The sequence below is a fragment of the Varroa jacobsoni genome, unplaced genomic scaffold (assembly GCF_002532875.2).
Source record: "Varroa jacobsoni isolate VJ856 unplaced genomic scaffold, vjacob_1.0 scaffold_1020, whole genome shotgun sequence".
Classification (NCBI taxonomy): domain Eukaryota; kingdom Metazoa; phylum Arthropoda; class Arachnida; order Mesostigmata; family Varroidae; genus Varroa; species Varroa jacobsoni.
Genome location: NW_019213922.1, coordinates 164,680 through 182,732, shown reverse-complemented (window position 1 = coordinate 182,732; position 18,053 = coordinate 164,680). Strand labels below are relative to the sequence as shown.

The 18,053-nt window shown below is 38.2% G+C and overlaps 1 protein-coding gene across 11 annotated transcripts in view; it reads left to right on the top strand.

The window, feature by feature from the left end:
- The window catches only part of LOC111265876 (very long chain fatty acid elongase 1), a 44,476-nt gene extending 27,941 nt beyond the window's left edge, over positions 1-16,535 (top strand). For 6 of the 11 annotated variants that reach the window (XR_002683729.2, XR_015313229.1, XR_002683731.2 and 3 more), the window contains one exon: positions 5,269-6,392. Coding sequence is in view for 3 of the 11 variants with exons in the window: in XM_022842868.2 (XP_022698603.1) it covers positions 5,269-5,318 (50 nt within the window). In the remaining 8 variants the exon portion in view is untranslated. Of the gene's footprint in view, positions 1-1,506; positions 1,906-5,268; positions 6,393-9,716; positions 9,854-13,840; positions 15,038-16,418 lie in introns of those variants that run through there. The other 5 variants (XR_015313228.1, XR_015313232.1, XR_015313230.1 and 2 more) reach the window with 5 other exon arrangements.
- Positions 16,536-18,053: the final 1,518 nt, after the last annotated feature.

The following is an 18,053-nucleotide window of genomic DNA, read 5'->3' as shown; positions in this document are numbered from 1 at the left end:
TACTAGGCTTGTTTCAAGTAGATTTTGTTTTAGGTCTTCACTAATTGTTCGCTTCTATTTACGATCAGAAAGCGCATATAGCCTCTTCGATATGTTCGATAGAAATTTATTGTGTTTTTGATTGTTTTTGACAGGCTTCAAAAATCGATGTTTTTTGGTGAAAAAAAATCTTTTCACATCTACTCCATTTCGCTTTTTGCCGAGGTCAAGAGACTACCGAAGCAGTCCGGAATATTTGTACTACGTATGGTAACTCCCTTTTGTAAGAGGGCGATTCAAAAATGGTTTACTAAGTTCCATAGTGGCATCTGGGAACTGGAGGATGTACCGAACTTTGGTCGGCTATTCGAAATCGAAGAAGACAACCTAAAGGCATTTCTAAGGTACGATGGCCGGTAAACAACTTTAACAAATAGAATTTAAGCAAAAGTAGCCAATAACTCATTCATACCAGGGAGGTAAGATAAATCTATACTATTTATTACCCAGAAAAAATCAGAAGAGAATCTTGTTGCTTGCCTCGGCGCCCCATAAAGTGAGTTTAAGCACAGAGGAACACAGCTTCTCATTACCTCTCAACATTTTGCCTGGTATCGGGCAACATGCAGCCACAATATCAGGTTTTTATGCAAGGCTATTACGAATGACGAAAACTGGTGTGAAACGGAAAAAGGAATATGTATCTCTAGAAAAGACCCCTTAGTCCATAGTTAAGCTAGATTTTCATCCCAAAAAGACCAGGATTTGCATTAGGTCGAAGAGGTTGCTTATACGTTGCAAAATCAGTACGAGACGGTAACAAAAATCTTCAAATGCCAAGTGAGCGGAACTATCGTAGAGAGCGGCCTTGCAAGAGCTTGTGTGAAAGATTTTTGCAGCAATCGTATTGTTCAAACTTCGTGCCTACAGATTACTAAATAGTTCAGTCACTGACAGATGGACTTTTAGAGGCTTTAAATCATAAAATTCTAACGAGTCGGAATAAATTCGTTGGGAGTGGCCGTGAGTAGGAATAATATAATATATATATATATATATATATATATATATATATATATATATATATGTATGTATACATCGAGCGAAATCAAGTTCTGTGAGCAATTTGAAGATGCAATTTAATATTTGAAGAGTCTTCATTTTATATCTTGTTAAGGTAGCAAGATACACGCAAATGCTTGCAATAAATATATATAGCTTTGTAACTTAACGCGAGAATTCTGAAGATTATGATATAAGCATACCATAGACTATTCCGAGATCAGTCAATAAAACCATTTCAAGACCATGGTAGTCAAGTCATGTTGTAGCTGTTGCATTATAGGCATACAAATGTTAGCGCTATGGCTGCTTAAGATGACCCCTATAATTATCAAAAATGCCATACATTTCGCTTGTCCAGCTTATTTCAGTGATTATTTTTATCCCTTCGAAAACCACTACTTAAGTTACTTCTATTGAAATCCGTATTTACGAACAGGCTCATCGTGCTGTTCCTATTCACAGGCGTATAGCTGCTACGAAAATGGTCAGCACACATTTGGCCTTAACAACATCGCATTATCCTACTCTTTCGCATATTGTCTATGCTGCTCCGTCATAATGATATATATAAATGTCTGTGAATGTCTTTCACGTCAGCAAATGTCTGTGTCAGAAAAAAAATCTAAAAAGGCCGTAGACCTAATACTAATAAAGTCAACATAATAATTGTGTACATAAAAAACCTTAATATTGGTATTATTCAAGTTATATTAATTAACCCTGAGTATACTAAATTTCTTTACATCTGGATGCTTTTCGTCGCTAAATCTCTAGATATTCGTTATCTCTATAGCCAGTACCAGTGGAAAAGGCAGCTTCAGCATCGGGAAAAAGAAAAGTAAACGCGGTAGTTGATTGAAAAAGGATATTATCACGCACTTATTGTTCTTACCCGCCCTTGTTGTAGGCCCCCACCTTCCAGCTTCAGCAAGTTTTGCCTTTGCTTCGTTCACCACTGCCGCCTATATATTGAAAGTTACATGGGAGCGCTTAAGCCTCGGCAGATATTGTGCCCCCGGGGCTTCTCACCAACTTCGCGCCTAAATTGAGATCCACTGCGCTGTTAGAACGCAGCGTGGGGAAAGACGGGGGGAGGTCCGGAAACTAGGAGGGCACGAGGTTCTGGCGAAGCAACCCACGAGGTCCCCCAATGTAAAGGGAGGCCCTGCAACACACAGTTTCATTGAGGATCCGGCCTTCAGCTAAAACGGCAGCTCCACCCCAACCACTGGTCTCTAGTCATCGGATCTCGGCTATATTTTCCAAGCTTGACGAACAATGAAAGCTGAGGGACACAAAGAGAGATAAAGGAAGCGAGTGAAAAACGAGACCTAATGATAAGGGCCGACGAAATGGGGTACTAAAAAGACCAGATAGGAGAGAAATGCGCAAAGAATAAGTTGTTTTTTTCTGTTAGCGGCTAACAGACGAACGTAAGCAGCGGGCTTAAAATTCTACTTGTAGCGCTTACTTAGGATGCATAGACAAATGAAGAGAAGAGAATGAGATGAGTTCGTCAATGGCCAACAAACTTCGCAACTGCGGACGACAGTATAATCTTTGGGGCAAACAAACAGAATGCCAAAAAATCACAAGGTACACGAAGGCGAAATCTAGATAAGCTGTCAACAGTGACAATTTTCAGAAGTTTGCTAGATTGTTATCCACCTATTCGGCTGGAGAAACGATGGGTAACGAAGTGCACTAATGTGTTTATTTCTTATTTTGTAAATTCGTATTATTAGTATTACTATATAAGAGATCTGTACGTTAACGGGTTGACCTAAGCGAGCCACATCAATACGTGCTAGAGAATTACGAATCCCAGAAGGAATAGCTTTGCGGGAAAACTACAGATCATTTCTAAAGAATAATTATCACGAAATTCAAGACTACTAACTTTCTTTAAGGAAACAGCTTTTACTTGTCTTAAGGTATGAAAGGTCGCAAACACCACACATACTATAGCATAAGAACAGGTGCATAAAGAAATAAATGATGTGAAAAGGCTGTTTGATTACAGTCAAATAGTGATTTAATCCTGATAAACAATTCTCGTTAGTCATCCCCTAGGCGTTTCAGCTTCTGCGAACTGTATCTTCACGAACATGCCTTTCAAAATTGTTTCACCACCGGGTCATTCCATCATACGATACAAGCAAATGTCGCCTGGGTAATTGCACGTTTCGCATGCGAAATGACTTTATCAAGTAAGTTTATTGATAACCAGTCCTCTTTCGTAACTAAACGATCTGGGTAGTTTAATAACGAACTAAGCAAAGGTACTCACACAGATGAGGGCTTGCTCACTCGATACACGAGGGTTCACTGACGCCTGCAGAAAGTGCCTTTTGTTTCTACGTCATACGTACGTGTACTGTGAGACACCGAAAATTCAAGAAACAACCATGCAATATTCTGTCACAGCATCATTAAAAAGTCATTTCATTTCGAATTGTGCGTGCTCAATGCGTCAACTTCAGGTAGCAGGTTTCGGCACGGTATAGTACCATATACCGAAATACATCTACATAGAATCCAATAGCACAAAAATTCGCCTTTGTGCAACTGCCAAAAACACTCACCATCCTACGTCTGCACGCTAACATCATGTCATCATACGCTGCGGGAGTTTGGTCTGACTCATTGGCAATTCTCAGGTTATAATAGAACAGTGGGGGTACTAGCCGTACTCTTAAGTTTTATCACACTAGGTGACTAACAGGGGCTTCAAATAGGGCAAAGGGGCTCACTGGTACTAGCCCGAACAACAGCTCCGCCGTTGAGTAAATTAAATCATGTATCCAACAACGAAGGAACGGTCACAATGTTCATATCCTCTCTACATATTAAATACTGCTTGTCGGAGTACGGACGAATCGGGCTACGCGCAAGGAAATGCATTGTCTGTCTCCAGAATGACTGGGAAGAAGGTTCTCTTAATAGCGTATATTCAGTTTGACATATTCTGTAGGTGATGATTCAGTTTTTTTTTATCTGAACAAAATCGAAAGCAGCACAAGAATATCGTGGTTCTGATAAAAAATATAAGTTGACTTGATTTAATAGTATAAATTACATAAACACACTCGTAGTACGATGGGGTATTCGATGGTCTCTTTAAAATTAATTACATTTGTTCCAGTTAGATGAACTTCTAATTTGGCTTCGGCAAAAAAAATGTTTCTCACTGAATTCAGCTTCGTTTAGTTCTATCGCGATTTTTAGCTCTTGTATTTTGGCACCCCACTGAAAGTATTCGCCCTTTGCTGCGACTTCCATACGCCATAAAATGAAATGTACCGTCAGGGGAGACATGGTTATGGTAAAAAAGTCTTGCTTTGGAGACAAATCGAATTGGGTGGACCATTTTGCGAAACAGGCACTGTTTAGACGGTGGGTGTAGCGAAAGGGACGTTTATCAAAGCGAAATTCATCTATGAAGAAATTTGACTTCCACTTACGTATCAACTAACGGTATAGGTGGAACACCGGGTGATCAAAGAGAACCCCTGAGCATTCGTCAAGATGAAAGGTGACTGTAATATTGAAAGGAAGCAATTCAGAGTTCTCAATTGACGCCTTTGAGCGATATAAGAGGACTCAGAACGTGCTAGTTCTGAGCCCTCTTATGTAAATAAAGTTCGATCATCTCGGTTCATAAAATCAAAAAGGAGCAGAGGAGCAGTCGAAGATGCTAGACTCTCGAGTCCGCTAGGTTAATTTCGGCTGATCGTTGGGCACCATTTTAATCCTTTTGTACTTTTGTCCCTGCTTTTGAGCCGTTGTTGAATTGTTCTGTTTTTGTTTTTATCACAGTGACAAAACAATGCTCCACTATTGAGTAAAAAAAGGTTCTTACTTCGAAGCGAAGAAATCGCTCAAACTACTAATAAGAATGCTATTTGATTTGATGCAGCTGATTTTCTTTGAGTATTTTCAATAGTAAAATCTTACACACAAGCTTAAAACACCAAAAGATCATTCATATTATAGAAATAAAGAACAGTACATCTAGTTACATCTATTTACAATAAAATCACTATGAGAGAATGCACTTTGGACCGATAAAACAGTGCTACGAATAGTAGAACATGTATCCTAAACAGGAAGAATAACGCCAAAGTGCCTCTCAAACATATTATTTATCATATATGCGACATTACTATGACTAATCAAATTAGATAAAGGTAGCCAAAGTGCTAATTTTGTTTATGCTGACAGATTTTCAGGTGAAAAAGATGAAGCGAAGTGTGGCTTTATTTATCAATTGACAGTTTACAGCCTTGGGTGTATCCACATCTCCAAAAGAATTAAGGTATCAGCTTGTGTTGATACTTTAAGCTACCGCCCTATATAACCGCTGAATAAACTGTCATCAACGGCGAACACAGCCTACGAGCAGTGGACCTGTTCACCTAGAGCGTTTCTTGCTAAATATGTGCTAAGAGCCTGTAGAGTTCCCAATGAAGCGAGTTCCTTTTCCTTGGAATCTTCTAATAAACACTGGGAAAAGGACATAAATAACTGCCTTCCTACGCTCAGTCGGTCTTTTGCAACCATTCATCCATTACCTTTCCCGCGCGCATTTCTCCCCACTGAAATTCAAGAGGGGAAAGCTACACGCCTGAGCCAGTCAGCGAAATCCTGGTCGAACGAAACCATATCTCTAGAAAAATACTGTCGTTGTCCCAACTGCTAAGCCTATATAAAGTTATGTAGAGATACTAGCTCCGTCTGCGGTCGTTAAACCTGTAAAGAATGACACTTATTTATCCTCGTGCATTCACTAGCATTGACTCAGTTTCAGTGACCCAATGAGAACGTACACATAGAAAAACAGATCACTCACGCTGCTCAACGAAAGAGCATTTTGAAAGAGTAGGTAAAAATATTTCAAAATAAACGACGAGACATCCGAATGCGTTCCAACAGCTGAGGGGCAAAGTGAAATTCCACTTTGAAATCTAGAACTACTTTACTGAGTGATTTTTCGGACCTCAGTATGGAATGTTATAAAAACTAAGTAAAAAAATGGTAAATTGCTAAAAAAGGTAAAGAAACCTCGAATTTTGAAAGAACATCAGCTGAATTAATATAGTATTGTTGGTATATAGACGTTAACATAGAACAATAATGACATGGTCTTACGTGCAATAAGGAAGCATTGCTTGGACTAAGAGAAATTATGTCTAAATAAAAATTGTACGATAAAATTCGTTTAATCTATTAAAACGCTATCATCTAACTGGTATATAGAGTGCCCGAGAGACGCTGTATCGTTATCTTCATATGGAAGTTAATTACATAGATCGTATTGTTTTATCTGTTTTTAAATCTTAGTAAAGACTTGCACATGAAATGTTTATTCGTCATCATTCTACCAGTATGTGATGTATATAGTTTTCTGTACCATATCTCATACGTCTATTGCGTTTATAGAGTATCGTGTACGACGTTGTTTACATATATATTATAACGTATTTTCCCAAATGGTAGTAATAGTAGTTAACATTATCACCATGGTTATGTTACGAATGGTGTTGAAGTCGCCGGGCTTAACTTTCACCGAAATGATAAACAATTCAATCCTGATGTAAGTTGCTAAAAGAAAACAATAGAGGATATACCCTTTTGCTTATTTTGTTTTAATATTTTATCTCTCTATTTCTCCTTAACTACACGCATGCAAACGAATGCTAAATAATAATTGCTGACTAATTACAGTTTTAAAATCAGACGTAGTTGCGCTGATACGATTATTTTTTGCACTCTTCCTCTTCGATCTTCAATTTCGCAACAGGACTTAAAACCAATACAAAACTACTTCTAACTCTTATTTAGAAAGGAAACAATAAGAAGTCAAGTGATTTTTTTGGTTATAGAGGTCCCCTTGCAGCACTATATGTTGTGATGTCTCCTGTTTTCAATAATCGATGTTTCAATATGTACATCGATGTGCACGACGCCGCAACGTCCAGTCGCTAAGGGTGAAAGCCAAGTACTGGGCCAAAAAGTTCAGGACCAATGGTGCGCACCGTATGATCTTGGCAACCCCGCTTGACATATCGTATGACCTTTAAGTCTTCTCGTTCTTCCTCTACCATCTATGCCGTCTTCGTCTATGCCTGCAAAGGTCGATCAGCTTGCCCCACGGGCAAATGTCCCCCACCGAATCTGAGTCCCTAGTCTCATAATAAATGCAGTCGTAGAGTGGCATTCGGGTGGAGGCCAAATAACGACTACAGCCTGGAACATATAATGATCTTTACTCTCGACTGTGTTTTAGCTTTCTTGTTCCTCTTCCTATCACTCGCAGCTATATATATATATATATATATATATATATATATAGCTGCAATATCCCTTATGAATGATCCCTGATAACAGAATGGTGCAGCTTTGTTGATGGGGAAATCGTTTGTAAACTACCCGGTTAGAGTGCTTGAATCGAGATTAATCGGTCTTATTATGCTAATGATTTCGCTCACTGTTTGACAGAATCGAGGATGTTAGATAATATACATTTGCATGGGATACCTGGCTAGTAACCTAAATACGGTCTTGAGCTGTGGCGCCTTTAGTTGTGTGTTAGATACATACTGCTTAGTTGACGGTTATATAGACACCGACTACGTAAATGGAGTTCGACTGTTTCAAGCTGTAAAATGAATCAGGACAGTGAAATGTTTGGTCATTCTGTGATTTGTTTCTAGATTTCTTAATCAAAAGCGGTATTTTCATTTGTCGAAATTAGATTGATTTTAAAGATTAGTAATTACCACGATAAGTTTTCGTTACGACTTACCATTATTTCAGGCCCTAATGCTGCGCTAGGGTGCAAATGTTGTCCTATTGTTAATAGAGCTGACTGCGCGTCAACCTCTTTTCAAGGTCGAACACATTGAAGTACTTAACTAAGTTTCAAATGAATTCATTTAATGTCAGGAAAATGGTACTTTCAGCGCTACGTTATAAATCTTCCTCAAATAGCTTGATACACTTCCTCCTAACATTGCTAACAATATTTATTATCTTTGTCATTTACTCAGTGGATCCGTGCGTTTACTCGAAGTTATTCGCACGGAACATATACATAAATGATTAATCGATTTTTTTGACGTGAAAGAAAAAAAGTTTTGATCAGTTTGGCGAAGCTCAACAATAAGACAAAAAGCAGTGTATGGGTTTAGACACTCTTTAAATGGCGGTGCCTAAGAAAACTTATTGGATTTTAGAAACGGAGCTTATTTTGCCAATTTGTGCCAGCCTCTACGTTGGCGTTTCCGCCAAGAAAAACAAGCTTTTAAAATAGAGGATGTTAATTAACTAAAATGCTACATAAAAGGTCACCTCTACTTGGGCAAATCCCTGTCATTGGGTCTTTAAACAGCGCAAGTAATTACATGGCAAGTAAATATGTTTTGTCGACTGCCTGTAGCGTCGGTGACACACAATTTTAAAAAAGTCCACACTGGATGTGATTTTATCAGAATAGAAACAACCAAATATCGGCAATATCTGCTTGAAATCCAAGTTTCGAATTGATTTGTCACAATAGACATATAATGATGCAATACTTCAAACGATCGGCAAATGTACACCTTGCATGTGGCAAAGCGAGTCGTAGGAAATTGGCGAGTTCTTGTAGAGAAAAGTCACGCCGTTTCATGTTTTCAAATAGAAGTAACTTCACTAAAGATATTGGTTGTAGGTTTACGAAAAGTAACGAATTTTCTTTAATTATACAAAATGAAGACTACGAAAAATGGCAGGTTGAAATGTGCTTATTATTCATGCAAGACTGAATTTCTAGAATTGTCGAAATAGATTTTTTTTAATTTTTGAAGTTGTTACTTTAGTTTTTGTTTAGCAGGCTTTAGCGACCTATGCCAGCTATCTAAAATATTACAAAAAGCTTGATTCGTTTTCAGATTGATAGGACCACCAAATTGGTATTCAATTTCATATTGACTAAACGCGCGGCAATTGATTAAGCCGTCCGGATGAACCTGTGGTTAATTGTAATGAGGGGATTGTTATTAGCGCTATCTGCGATATTTCATGGCCACTTATGTTATTTAACTGGAACAGAATCTACTGTGTAATGTCTATTGCTTATCGGCGGCATTATCAGCAAACACGGCCTGACTTACCTGATATACCTTCAAACACAACTTGAAATTAACTTCAAGTAAAACTTCGAATAACTAACGACCTTTGCAGTGGATTTCTGCACCCCTAAAGCACGCCACATAATCAAATTTCGAATATAATCAGAATCAAAGAATAAATTGAGGAAAATTTTTATAAACTTGATAACTGATATCGTATATAGAATGCACACGCGCCTAAGATCTCCTAGGTTTCGGGTCCAACCCATATAAAAAACGATGCCCTGTTTTTCGAATACAAAGCTAAGCTATCTAAATGGACAATATTATTTAAATTCTACTATCAATAATTTATGTATCTGTGCACTATTAATGAATAGGTGTACCAATCAGGCCGGCGGTACACTGCGGTCGATTCACCATATCCTATGGGTAACGAATCGTCAAACATTACAGGTATCTTTATTATTATCCCAATGCTCATGGCATGCCTCTCATCAGAACATTCACGTTACTCACGACAAACGTAATAACCTTGTTTCCCGCAAAAATGCTTAGGAGATGGTGATTGTAGACGTTAACCAGCCCAGCTAACGAACGCTATTGAATCGAAGCGCTGCCGACGACAAGTTCCTGCATGACTTCGCACAACGATTGGAGCTTCAGGACTAGGATAGCCCCGAGGCATTGCAACGGTAACAGATATTCAAATATTAGTATTCGAAAAGTTCGAACACCGATGGAATAATCGCCATGCCGTAATGTACTTAACCGCATCGGACACATATGTTAGTTCTTAAATGGTTCCTGATTACACGGGATACAAGGATCATGTACGATTCCTGGAGAAAGCTGGTTAAACCACTGTGCTAGCACAAATCGGCTTCGTATTTTGCCCCTAGGTCAAACGGATTCCAGAAACTACTATAGTACCACGACTCTTTGAATCTATATAATCGTTGCCTTGATGCGCACTACTTATTCGGTAATAATTCCAAGATATTTTGATTTTGAAGTATATGTCCAACTGCAAGAAGACGAATTTTGCAAAATTAAACCTTACCGTGACGGAACTTATCAGGTCTAGCCAGCTGAAGAGATTCAGTAAAGACCATTTGCCGTTCTGTTAGACATGGCGGGTTTCTTTACGTTTGCACTATGTATTGTTAGGCCAAAGGTTACTTGAGCACAAATGTTGTTACGCAAAATTCTATACCACCATGTTCGTCGGAGCCTCTTCTATCATGGAATATGCATTTGATCAATTAATTAAATTAAGTGGACAAGAGATAGAGGCATAGGAACCATTAATGATTTGAGATTTAGAGAGAAGAGCTGTGACTATGACTCGAACAGTCGCTGTCCTGTAATGATTCACTGCTTAGTTGGTAAGGCTAGTGGTTCATTTACCATAAGTACCGATGAGCGGCTCGAATAGTGGCACGATTTGTACATATTTTGTTAAAAAAAATAATAGGAAATTGCAATCATTGCCTAAGGTCAATTTTGCCTCAGTGAAGTCTTCATAGGAATTTCTGTGCAACTCGTGACTGGTGGATCATGGTTCTCGTACAAATAATAACTTTGATTGATGCTCGTAATTTTCCGGAATGTAAAGCATAAAGTCTCAGAAATACGTTTCAGTTTTTTCACATGTGGCACATTTTCGATGACAATCACGTAACACAACCAGCGCAAAGATTGATGCTTTAGTCCAACTTATATATATATAATTTGGATAGAGGTGAGGCTGGACAGAGTAAAAAAAGTGTTCTTATAATATCAGGTCGTTATATTGAAAACACAGCAAAACCACTTAGTTGACTAATTATTATTCCTTATTTTTCCTAGACGGTAACCAGTACGTACTCTGTACGTTACTTTATGTTGCCTCAGATCACCTTAAGGCCTGGGCATGAATTTTAAATAAAAATATTGATAGCTCTAACGCTGCAACTGAGATTTTTTTCGAAGATCTCTTTTTCATTTACCCCGCCCTTGTTAGTCGTTCTAGCCATCGCCCTATTACGTTCGAAACTCGCCCTGTTGTCAAAGAATCTAGTAGATTTATTCATGCTTGCCACTTACCTCACTAGAAAAGGCTGAACGTATAAACCAGTGATTAGTCATGGGTATCAGGCGCGAAATTGAAACTGTTTATCTGGTTTACCTTCAAAAAATTCGGCCACTCGTTTCAGTAATATAATCCGTAGAGAAATTTACAAACATGCAAACGGTATGTCGATTGGATAACTTTGTACAAATGTGTACAATAATTGACGATATTGTAACGGGCTAGTAATTATCGTGAAGAAGGTCTTGCGGAGTGTAACCTCTTTTTATCATGACCTTCACAAGAACTTGAGAGTTCAAACTGCAACTTCATCAATAGACGGGTGAAAAAGTTCATACTGTATTGAACCCTTGAGTTGCTACTACTGTTTGAGATAATTTACGATTTTTATTTTTAAAAACACTCGGCTGGCACCGATTTCTACTAGCTTTGCATCCACGTACCGTGATATAATTCACTGCATGAACCGAATCGGCTCAGAACGTGAAAAGGGATTCATTATACGCTGTTTTGGTCTATAAACTATCCCAACTTAAACCTAATGCAGAACGATTAATCTTACACGACTATTTAGTATTTTCAATGCACTATAATAGTGCACTGCAAACAAGCCAATATACAATATAATAACAAACAACAAATAAAAAAATAACATATAAAATTAGAAAGTAAACGAGCAGATGCAAAGGGAAAACTATTACTTGAAAATAAGAAAAAGTCTTGATACTTTCGCTCACTACAAAAGCCAGACCCTAATCATATCCCCTAAATATAATCTTTAGCTTGAACGAGTTGAAGATCAGTGGCAAGGTTCAATAAAAATTTCGCAATAACAGAGCACAAGGCAAACGATACTAAATAGCAGAACACATAACTGCTCTGTGACACTATAAGTAATCTACGAGCGCCCAAGCAAATGGAGCGAATGATCGGAAGCGCCCCCAACAAAAAGGCAACATTTTCTCAACCCGCCAAAATACAAAATTAGGCGGGTAGAAATTGTTCTTCTGTTGCCCTTCAACATCTGTCTTACTAAAAGGTTCACGACAGCGTAGTTACAACATCTCACGCAATCATCTCTATAAAAATAGTGGAACAGTCGATTTGTCTAGCTCTGTTAGACAGAGAATAATGAAAAGGATATTGTATTGTTATGTCGGTCCAAGCGTGTTACTTCACACCTACCGTCAACCTGTAAGAAAAGCTGCTGTACAAGATGCTACCATACCAATTACCATACGAGTTCAGCTATATCGACCTGTTAAGAATGCAATTAGACCTTCTGTCGGTCTCACAGTGTTTGCTTCGAAGTCTTTCCTATTACAATTGGTGTTCGATTCCCCGATCGTCAGACTCATTGTTATTTCTGCAGCATTGATCATGTTATCATTCTGTACTGGAAAGCCAACAGCAAAGAAGAAAAACCGCTTTACTTATTCTCTGCGAATTTATGACTGGAGAACCGAGCAGTTTATTTTGCTACGCACTTACTCATTGAGATGTTTATAATTTTTTCTTATTTTTTGCATTTTTTTAATGGTGTCTACGCCCCGCCCAATTCTGAACCTAGGCCATCTAATGTGTCTCTCGAGATGTAAGATATCGATTTACATTTTGCTATAGAGTCGGCCTATATCTGCGTTGTATTTATATAGATATATTTTATATGTACCTATACCTGTAGCTAAATTTTTGACTCATTTGAATCTGTGTGTGACAGTCGAAATGGAGGTCAACGTTGCACACCCGAACCGGCTTTACAGTTGTTAAGAAACACAAAGCATTCTGTGCAAAATGCATGGCGTTAACTTACATTGAAAAGTATTTGATCATTTTTCCACCCATAAATGCGACCCTTGACAAACTCAATACTATAGGCCGTTTCAGAAAAACAAATTTGTACTAAATTAATTAATATACCGTAGCAATAATAATTAGAGCTGTTTCAACCGGCGCATTAAAGATTGTACCTCGACAATGCGTTGCTTTGTACTTGAAATCGGCGACAAATGTAACCGGGCTGCTGTGTCGTCCAGAGTGGCAACAGAATCCGTAGCCATTTTTTTTCTTTTCGCTTTTCAAGCAAAATGTGTACCAAAAAACATGGCAGCGTTTGACTGACCTCGACAAAACCGATGCTCTACATACTGTAAATTATATTTACGCCACCAAACGTAGTCCATAACAGTACGGGTATTCCAATGCACAAAAACAACAGGACTGATCATTTATATAAGCTTTTCGATGGGTTTGTCTGCGTGTCCTGTACAATGCAAGCAATAAAATAAAGACGGGTTTACTGCCATGCTAAGCCGGAGAGTTTGCGCGGGACGTTAATATCATTAAGTCATATATGCTTCTTAAGCAACGAATAGTAGAGGTTTGGTTGGGCTGGAACCCAAGTGCTACAACGCCTAATAGGAGTTATTGCGGTTAGCTATATATGGCGATAACTGTCCCATTTTAATCAGTACTAGTTAAACACCCAAGATTCTCCCTGACGCGTTTTATTTCATTTCGTTATTATTAGAAATAATCATTCATTTGTTTGTCAAGTGGAAGCGTTTTTTTGGCAATTATTCGTAAATGTTTTTTTTTTTTTTTATAGGTGTTCGGTAGGTGGGCGGAAAGAAACATGGAAAAACAACTCAGGTTGATCTTGAGAAGATTTAGTGAAGGGCTGAAGTGTATCAGATATGTGATGATTAGTTGGGGAGTGACTACGAGAAACGGCACTAAGAAAATGAGGACTAGCAGCTATCGGCATATATGATATATATATTGAGAGAAGAAGGATTTCATCCACATCGAGATGCAACGGTGATACCATTCTGCGGCGGTGAAATACGGGATTAAGTCGAATTCGGATATGCAGTTGTATAGCGTATCAGCGATTCTGCACGAAACAGAACAACGACGAATGGCGTAGAACGTGGCCGATTTTGCTATAGGTTGTTGTGGCATACATGGAGATGGGATAACGTGGGCCGAAACCTGCAACATGACACACAAACTTACCTAGACCTGCTATTCAAGTTGCGAAAAGTCAGTCGTGTCAACGCCGGTACAATAGTAGAGCAGGAACGCGATGGCGGCAGGTATTTGCGAGTGGTCGCTGGACAACTCCAAAAGGAAAAAATTAAGGATTATTTTAAAACCGAAATGCAATCGAATTGCAAAGGATGCTGCCGCGACCTTCCATGTGATCTACTACAGACATATTGTGAATGGAAAAAGGACAAGTTTGTAGCGTGGTTCGGACAGGGCCGCTGCTGTATGATGTCATCTGTGGTACATCTGTAGTACCACACGTAAAAGCAGAAATATTTTTAAGAGCAAAAACAATAGTGGAGACACAGTACACGGCCAGCATAGATGATCCGCAGAAAAATGTTTATAAAGTCTATGGTTTATTTAACATATAACTCAGTTGTGATCGCTATTGTTATGTCACATACATATTTCAGCCTATGTTGAACTCATATATCGTAGATCTGAACTCTATATCCTACAAATAGAATTTACAAAATAACAGTGGTATCCCGGTAAAAATATCTAGTCAGTAATTATTGCTGTTAATCTTTCAGAGAAATAGTTTTCAGAAAGGAAACAGGAATTAGGTTGTTACGATATTTAGCAACAACAATATTAGGTTAGGGCGTCTTTTCTAATTGATCACTGGGCTGAAAAGGCTAAAGGGTCTCCATTGATCTCATCAGTAATTGATGCCTAACTTTCATGTTATAGAGTTTAACTTCAGCATCATTATTATAAACATCAATAAAGTCATTAGTAACTTGAAAAAGCGACTCTTTAATCATGGCACCTATTTATTTTCAGTTCAAAATAACAATTGCAATAACAAGACTTACTCCACTGAGTAGCAGTACAGTGTTTCCTAAAATGTTCAGACTCATTAAAAGAAACCTTGAAAATAGTACATGATACATTTTATACACGATAAAATTAATTGCCTCTAAAATTGGGCTTGTACGATTTGATCCGATAATGTCCACACGAAATTTGTAAATATTATTTTCGTTTAACCACAATTGATAGATACAATCGTGATTTACTACAGCGTATTTTAAACACAGCCTTCGTTATACGCTGACTTAGAAACCAAACGTATATCGTCAGTAACAGGACATATTTTACATTAGGACATACCTTAGAATGATTGTATCTCCCGTATTTACCATCACTATGCTACTCGACAGGGATATATATCTAGGTTAACAAATAGCGCACAATCGTTGTTCGACCGAGTTTTCAGCCAATGAACTTTTGTGTACTTTGTTATTGAACTGCGTGACAAGTTTAAAGTTATTTTGTGTATTTGTCTTGACTGTTTTGTGATCACTCATCGCTTCTTCGCCCTAAGTTAGCTTTTAGCTACAATCCTTAAACCGGCCATACATATCAGCAAGGTATAATCATTTCGCTTTCGCTGCTGGCTCAGTAATATCATCCCATAGCATTATATCACAAAGGCGCGAATGCCTTTGAAAAAATTACGAAATATGTAAAAATACTACTGTGGTTTGCATCAATTGGGTGGACACATATATAGCCTACTTAGGTTGTTGCTAATGGTCACCTAATATTTTGCAGCTAATGGGACTTAATATTTTAACAATATAGCTGTTTCTCTTAAGAACCACTTGTGCCAATCAATTCTGCTATCGTATCTTTGCCCGCTGAACTTTTCTCAGGTCTTCGTTCTTCATTTTCCGGCTGTATATTGTGTATACCTGGTTTGCATCGCATTTCGCAGATTTACTTTCTGGATCTCGATGATATTTTTCATGCAGCCGTCGTTTTTAGTTCGCGTTGCCAGAATTTAACCAATTCAAACCCATCACTTCCATCATTTTCGGCTGAGGTTGTTTTTTGGCCTAGAAGGCACCTCACCATTCAACTAATGATACAAATGGCTTTCACTAAGCAGAATATGTACGCTTTGGTCACCTGGAAAAAACTTTACACGGATATATGGGATTGACAACGCTATCCACTTAGAATAAGATGTAGAATCAAACTTTACCTTTTTTTTTTTTGTCTAGATAGAAGGGAAATAGTAATTAGATCAAAACCAATTGATGGTTGATAAATGTTTCAGTGTTTTGGAACACATCCACTGTTAAAATAACTGATGTCGAGATCGATATGCGTATTTATTCCAGGCGGATTATCAACGAACAACGTCGTGAGGTTGTGACGACTCTTCAAGGCAAATAGTCTGCAGTACTTTCTTCAGAGTTGAGGCACAACGCTGAAAGCAAATCATGTTCAGTTCTAAACTGAAGTTATATTTTGAGTAAACTGAAAACACTTCGTCACTATGTTTATTCTTAGAGAAGGAAAAATATAGTGTCGTAAAAATGCCGATCTCTTCACTGGCACCTACAGCAAACCAAATACAATATCCACTGTTGCTAGCGAAAGCTATACTTAGAAAACTAAGTAGAGAAAGTTCGTATCTACGTTTGAGCCAATTGAAGCGTACGTGAAACTTGCAGATCGTGAGCAAAACGTAAATAGCGTTTTCAGATATAAAGAGCTCTGCTTTAGGATATGGCAGCACTGACAATTTTTTAAAAAACAACCGGTCCAAAAAGTGGCAACATACCTAGACGAGATACTTGCTTACGGTTCTACAATTAAAGATGGTAGAGTATCTTAAAACTGAGGTACAAACTTCAGGATTCCTTGTCTCAGTTACCTCGAGAAAAAACCGCATCCTTATAATATTAATTTCTCTAGATGCCAACTTTTTCGAATTAAGATATCTGTTAGGCATGCCTATCTAAAATTCTGCAGTTGTTGATTAGCTTGAAAATGTCTGAAATCCTCTAGACAAACTGCTACAAAAAGATAGCTAAACGAGTCCCATAAGCAAATACCTTTAATATCAGGTTAAATGAGTTTGCAGTAATCCTAAACTACCTACCATAGTTGCTGCTAATGCTGGCCGCCACCGTTTAGGGCGATAATCTACATGAATACGTGAACGGCAGCAAGAAGCGTGTGCATTATGCAAGGGATTGCTAATGAAACACACAGAATTACACTCAAGTAAAAAAAGAAGCTTCTGCTCTTGTGTTTGCATGACAAAGGTTCAGGTCGTATATTTATGGTAGAAAATGTACCTTACACATTGATAACAAACCTGTACCAACTATACTTGATAATAGAATGGGAATTCCCATTGCACACGGCAAACAAACGTCGGTCATACAACTCTTGGGTTACGATTTACGCGATACGATTCGAGCGAATTAGTAAATCGGAAATGTTGATGCACCTCCAGACTGAAATAGAAGCTGAAAATAAGGTTATAGCCAAAGTCGAACATGATTTCCATAGCAGTTTTCTAGAAACGACCGGTAGTACCGTATACTATCGAAAGTTACTACACTCCAAGAAGGATCAATACTAATCAAGTGCGACAAGTGGGTCTCATCTCATATATGACGACTGACAACCCCTTTTCGCTGTTCAAAACCATGTAGGCCTTTTTAGGACAAAACAAGCACCCTTAACATATATGTTGCTTATGACTCGATTAAAGAATAAAATATTTGATTCATTCGTACTTAGTGTGTGTGGACGAAGCCATGAATTCCACAAAAATGCCCACCGATATATGTACGTACGTGTCGATTGTCCTAGATGCATTGGTCTGAAATTGGGATGAAATTTCATTGGCAACTACTCGATAGTAAATGCCCCATTTTTCTGCTGCGGTAACCCACTTATTACTATTTTAGACAGCGGCTTTCAACTGACGCCATTACAATTTGTGCCTTTTTATAGAA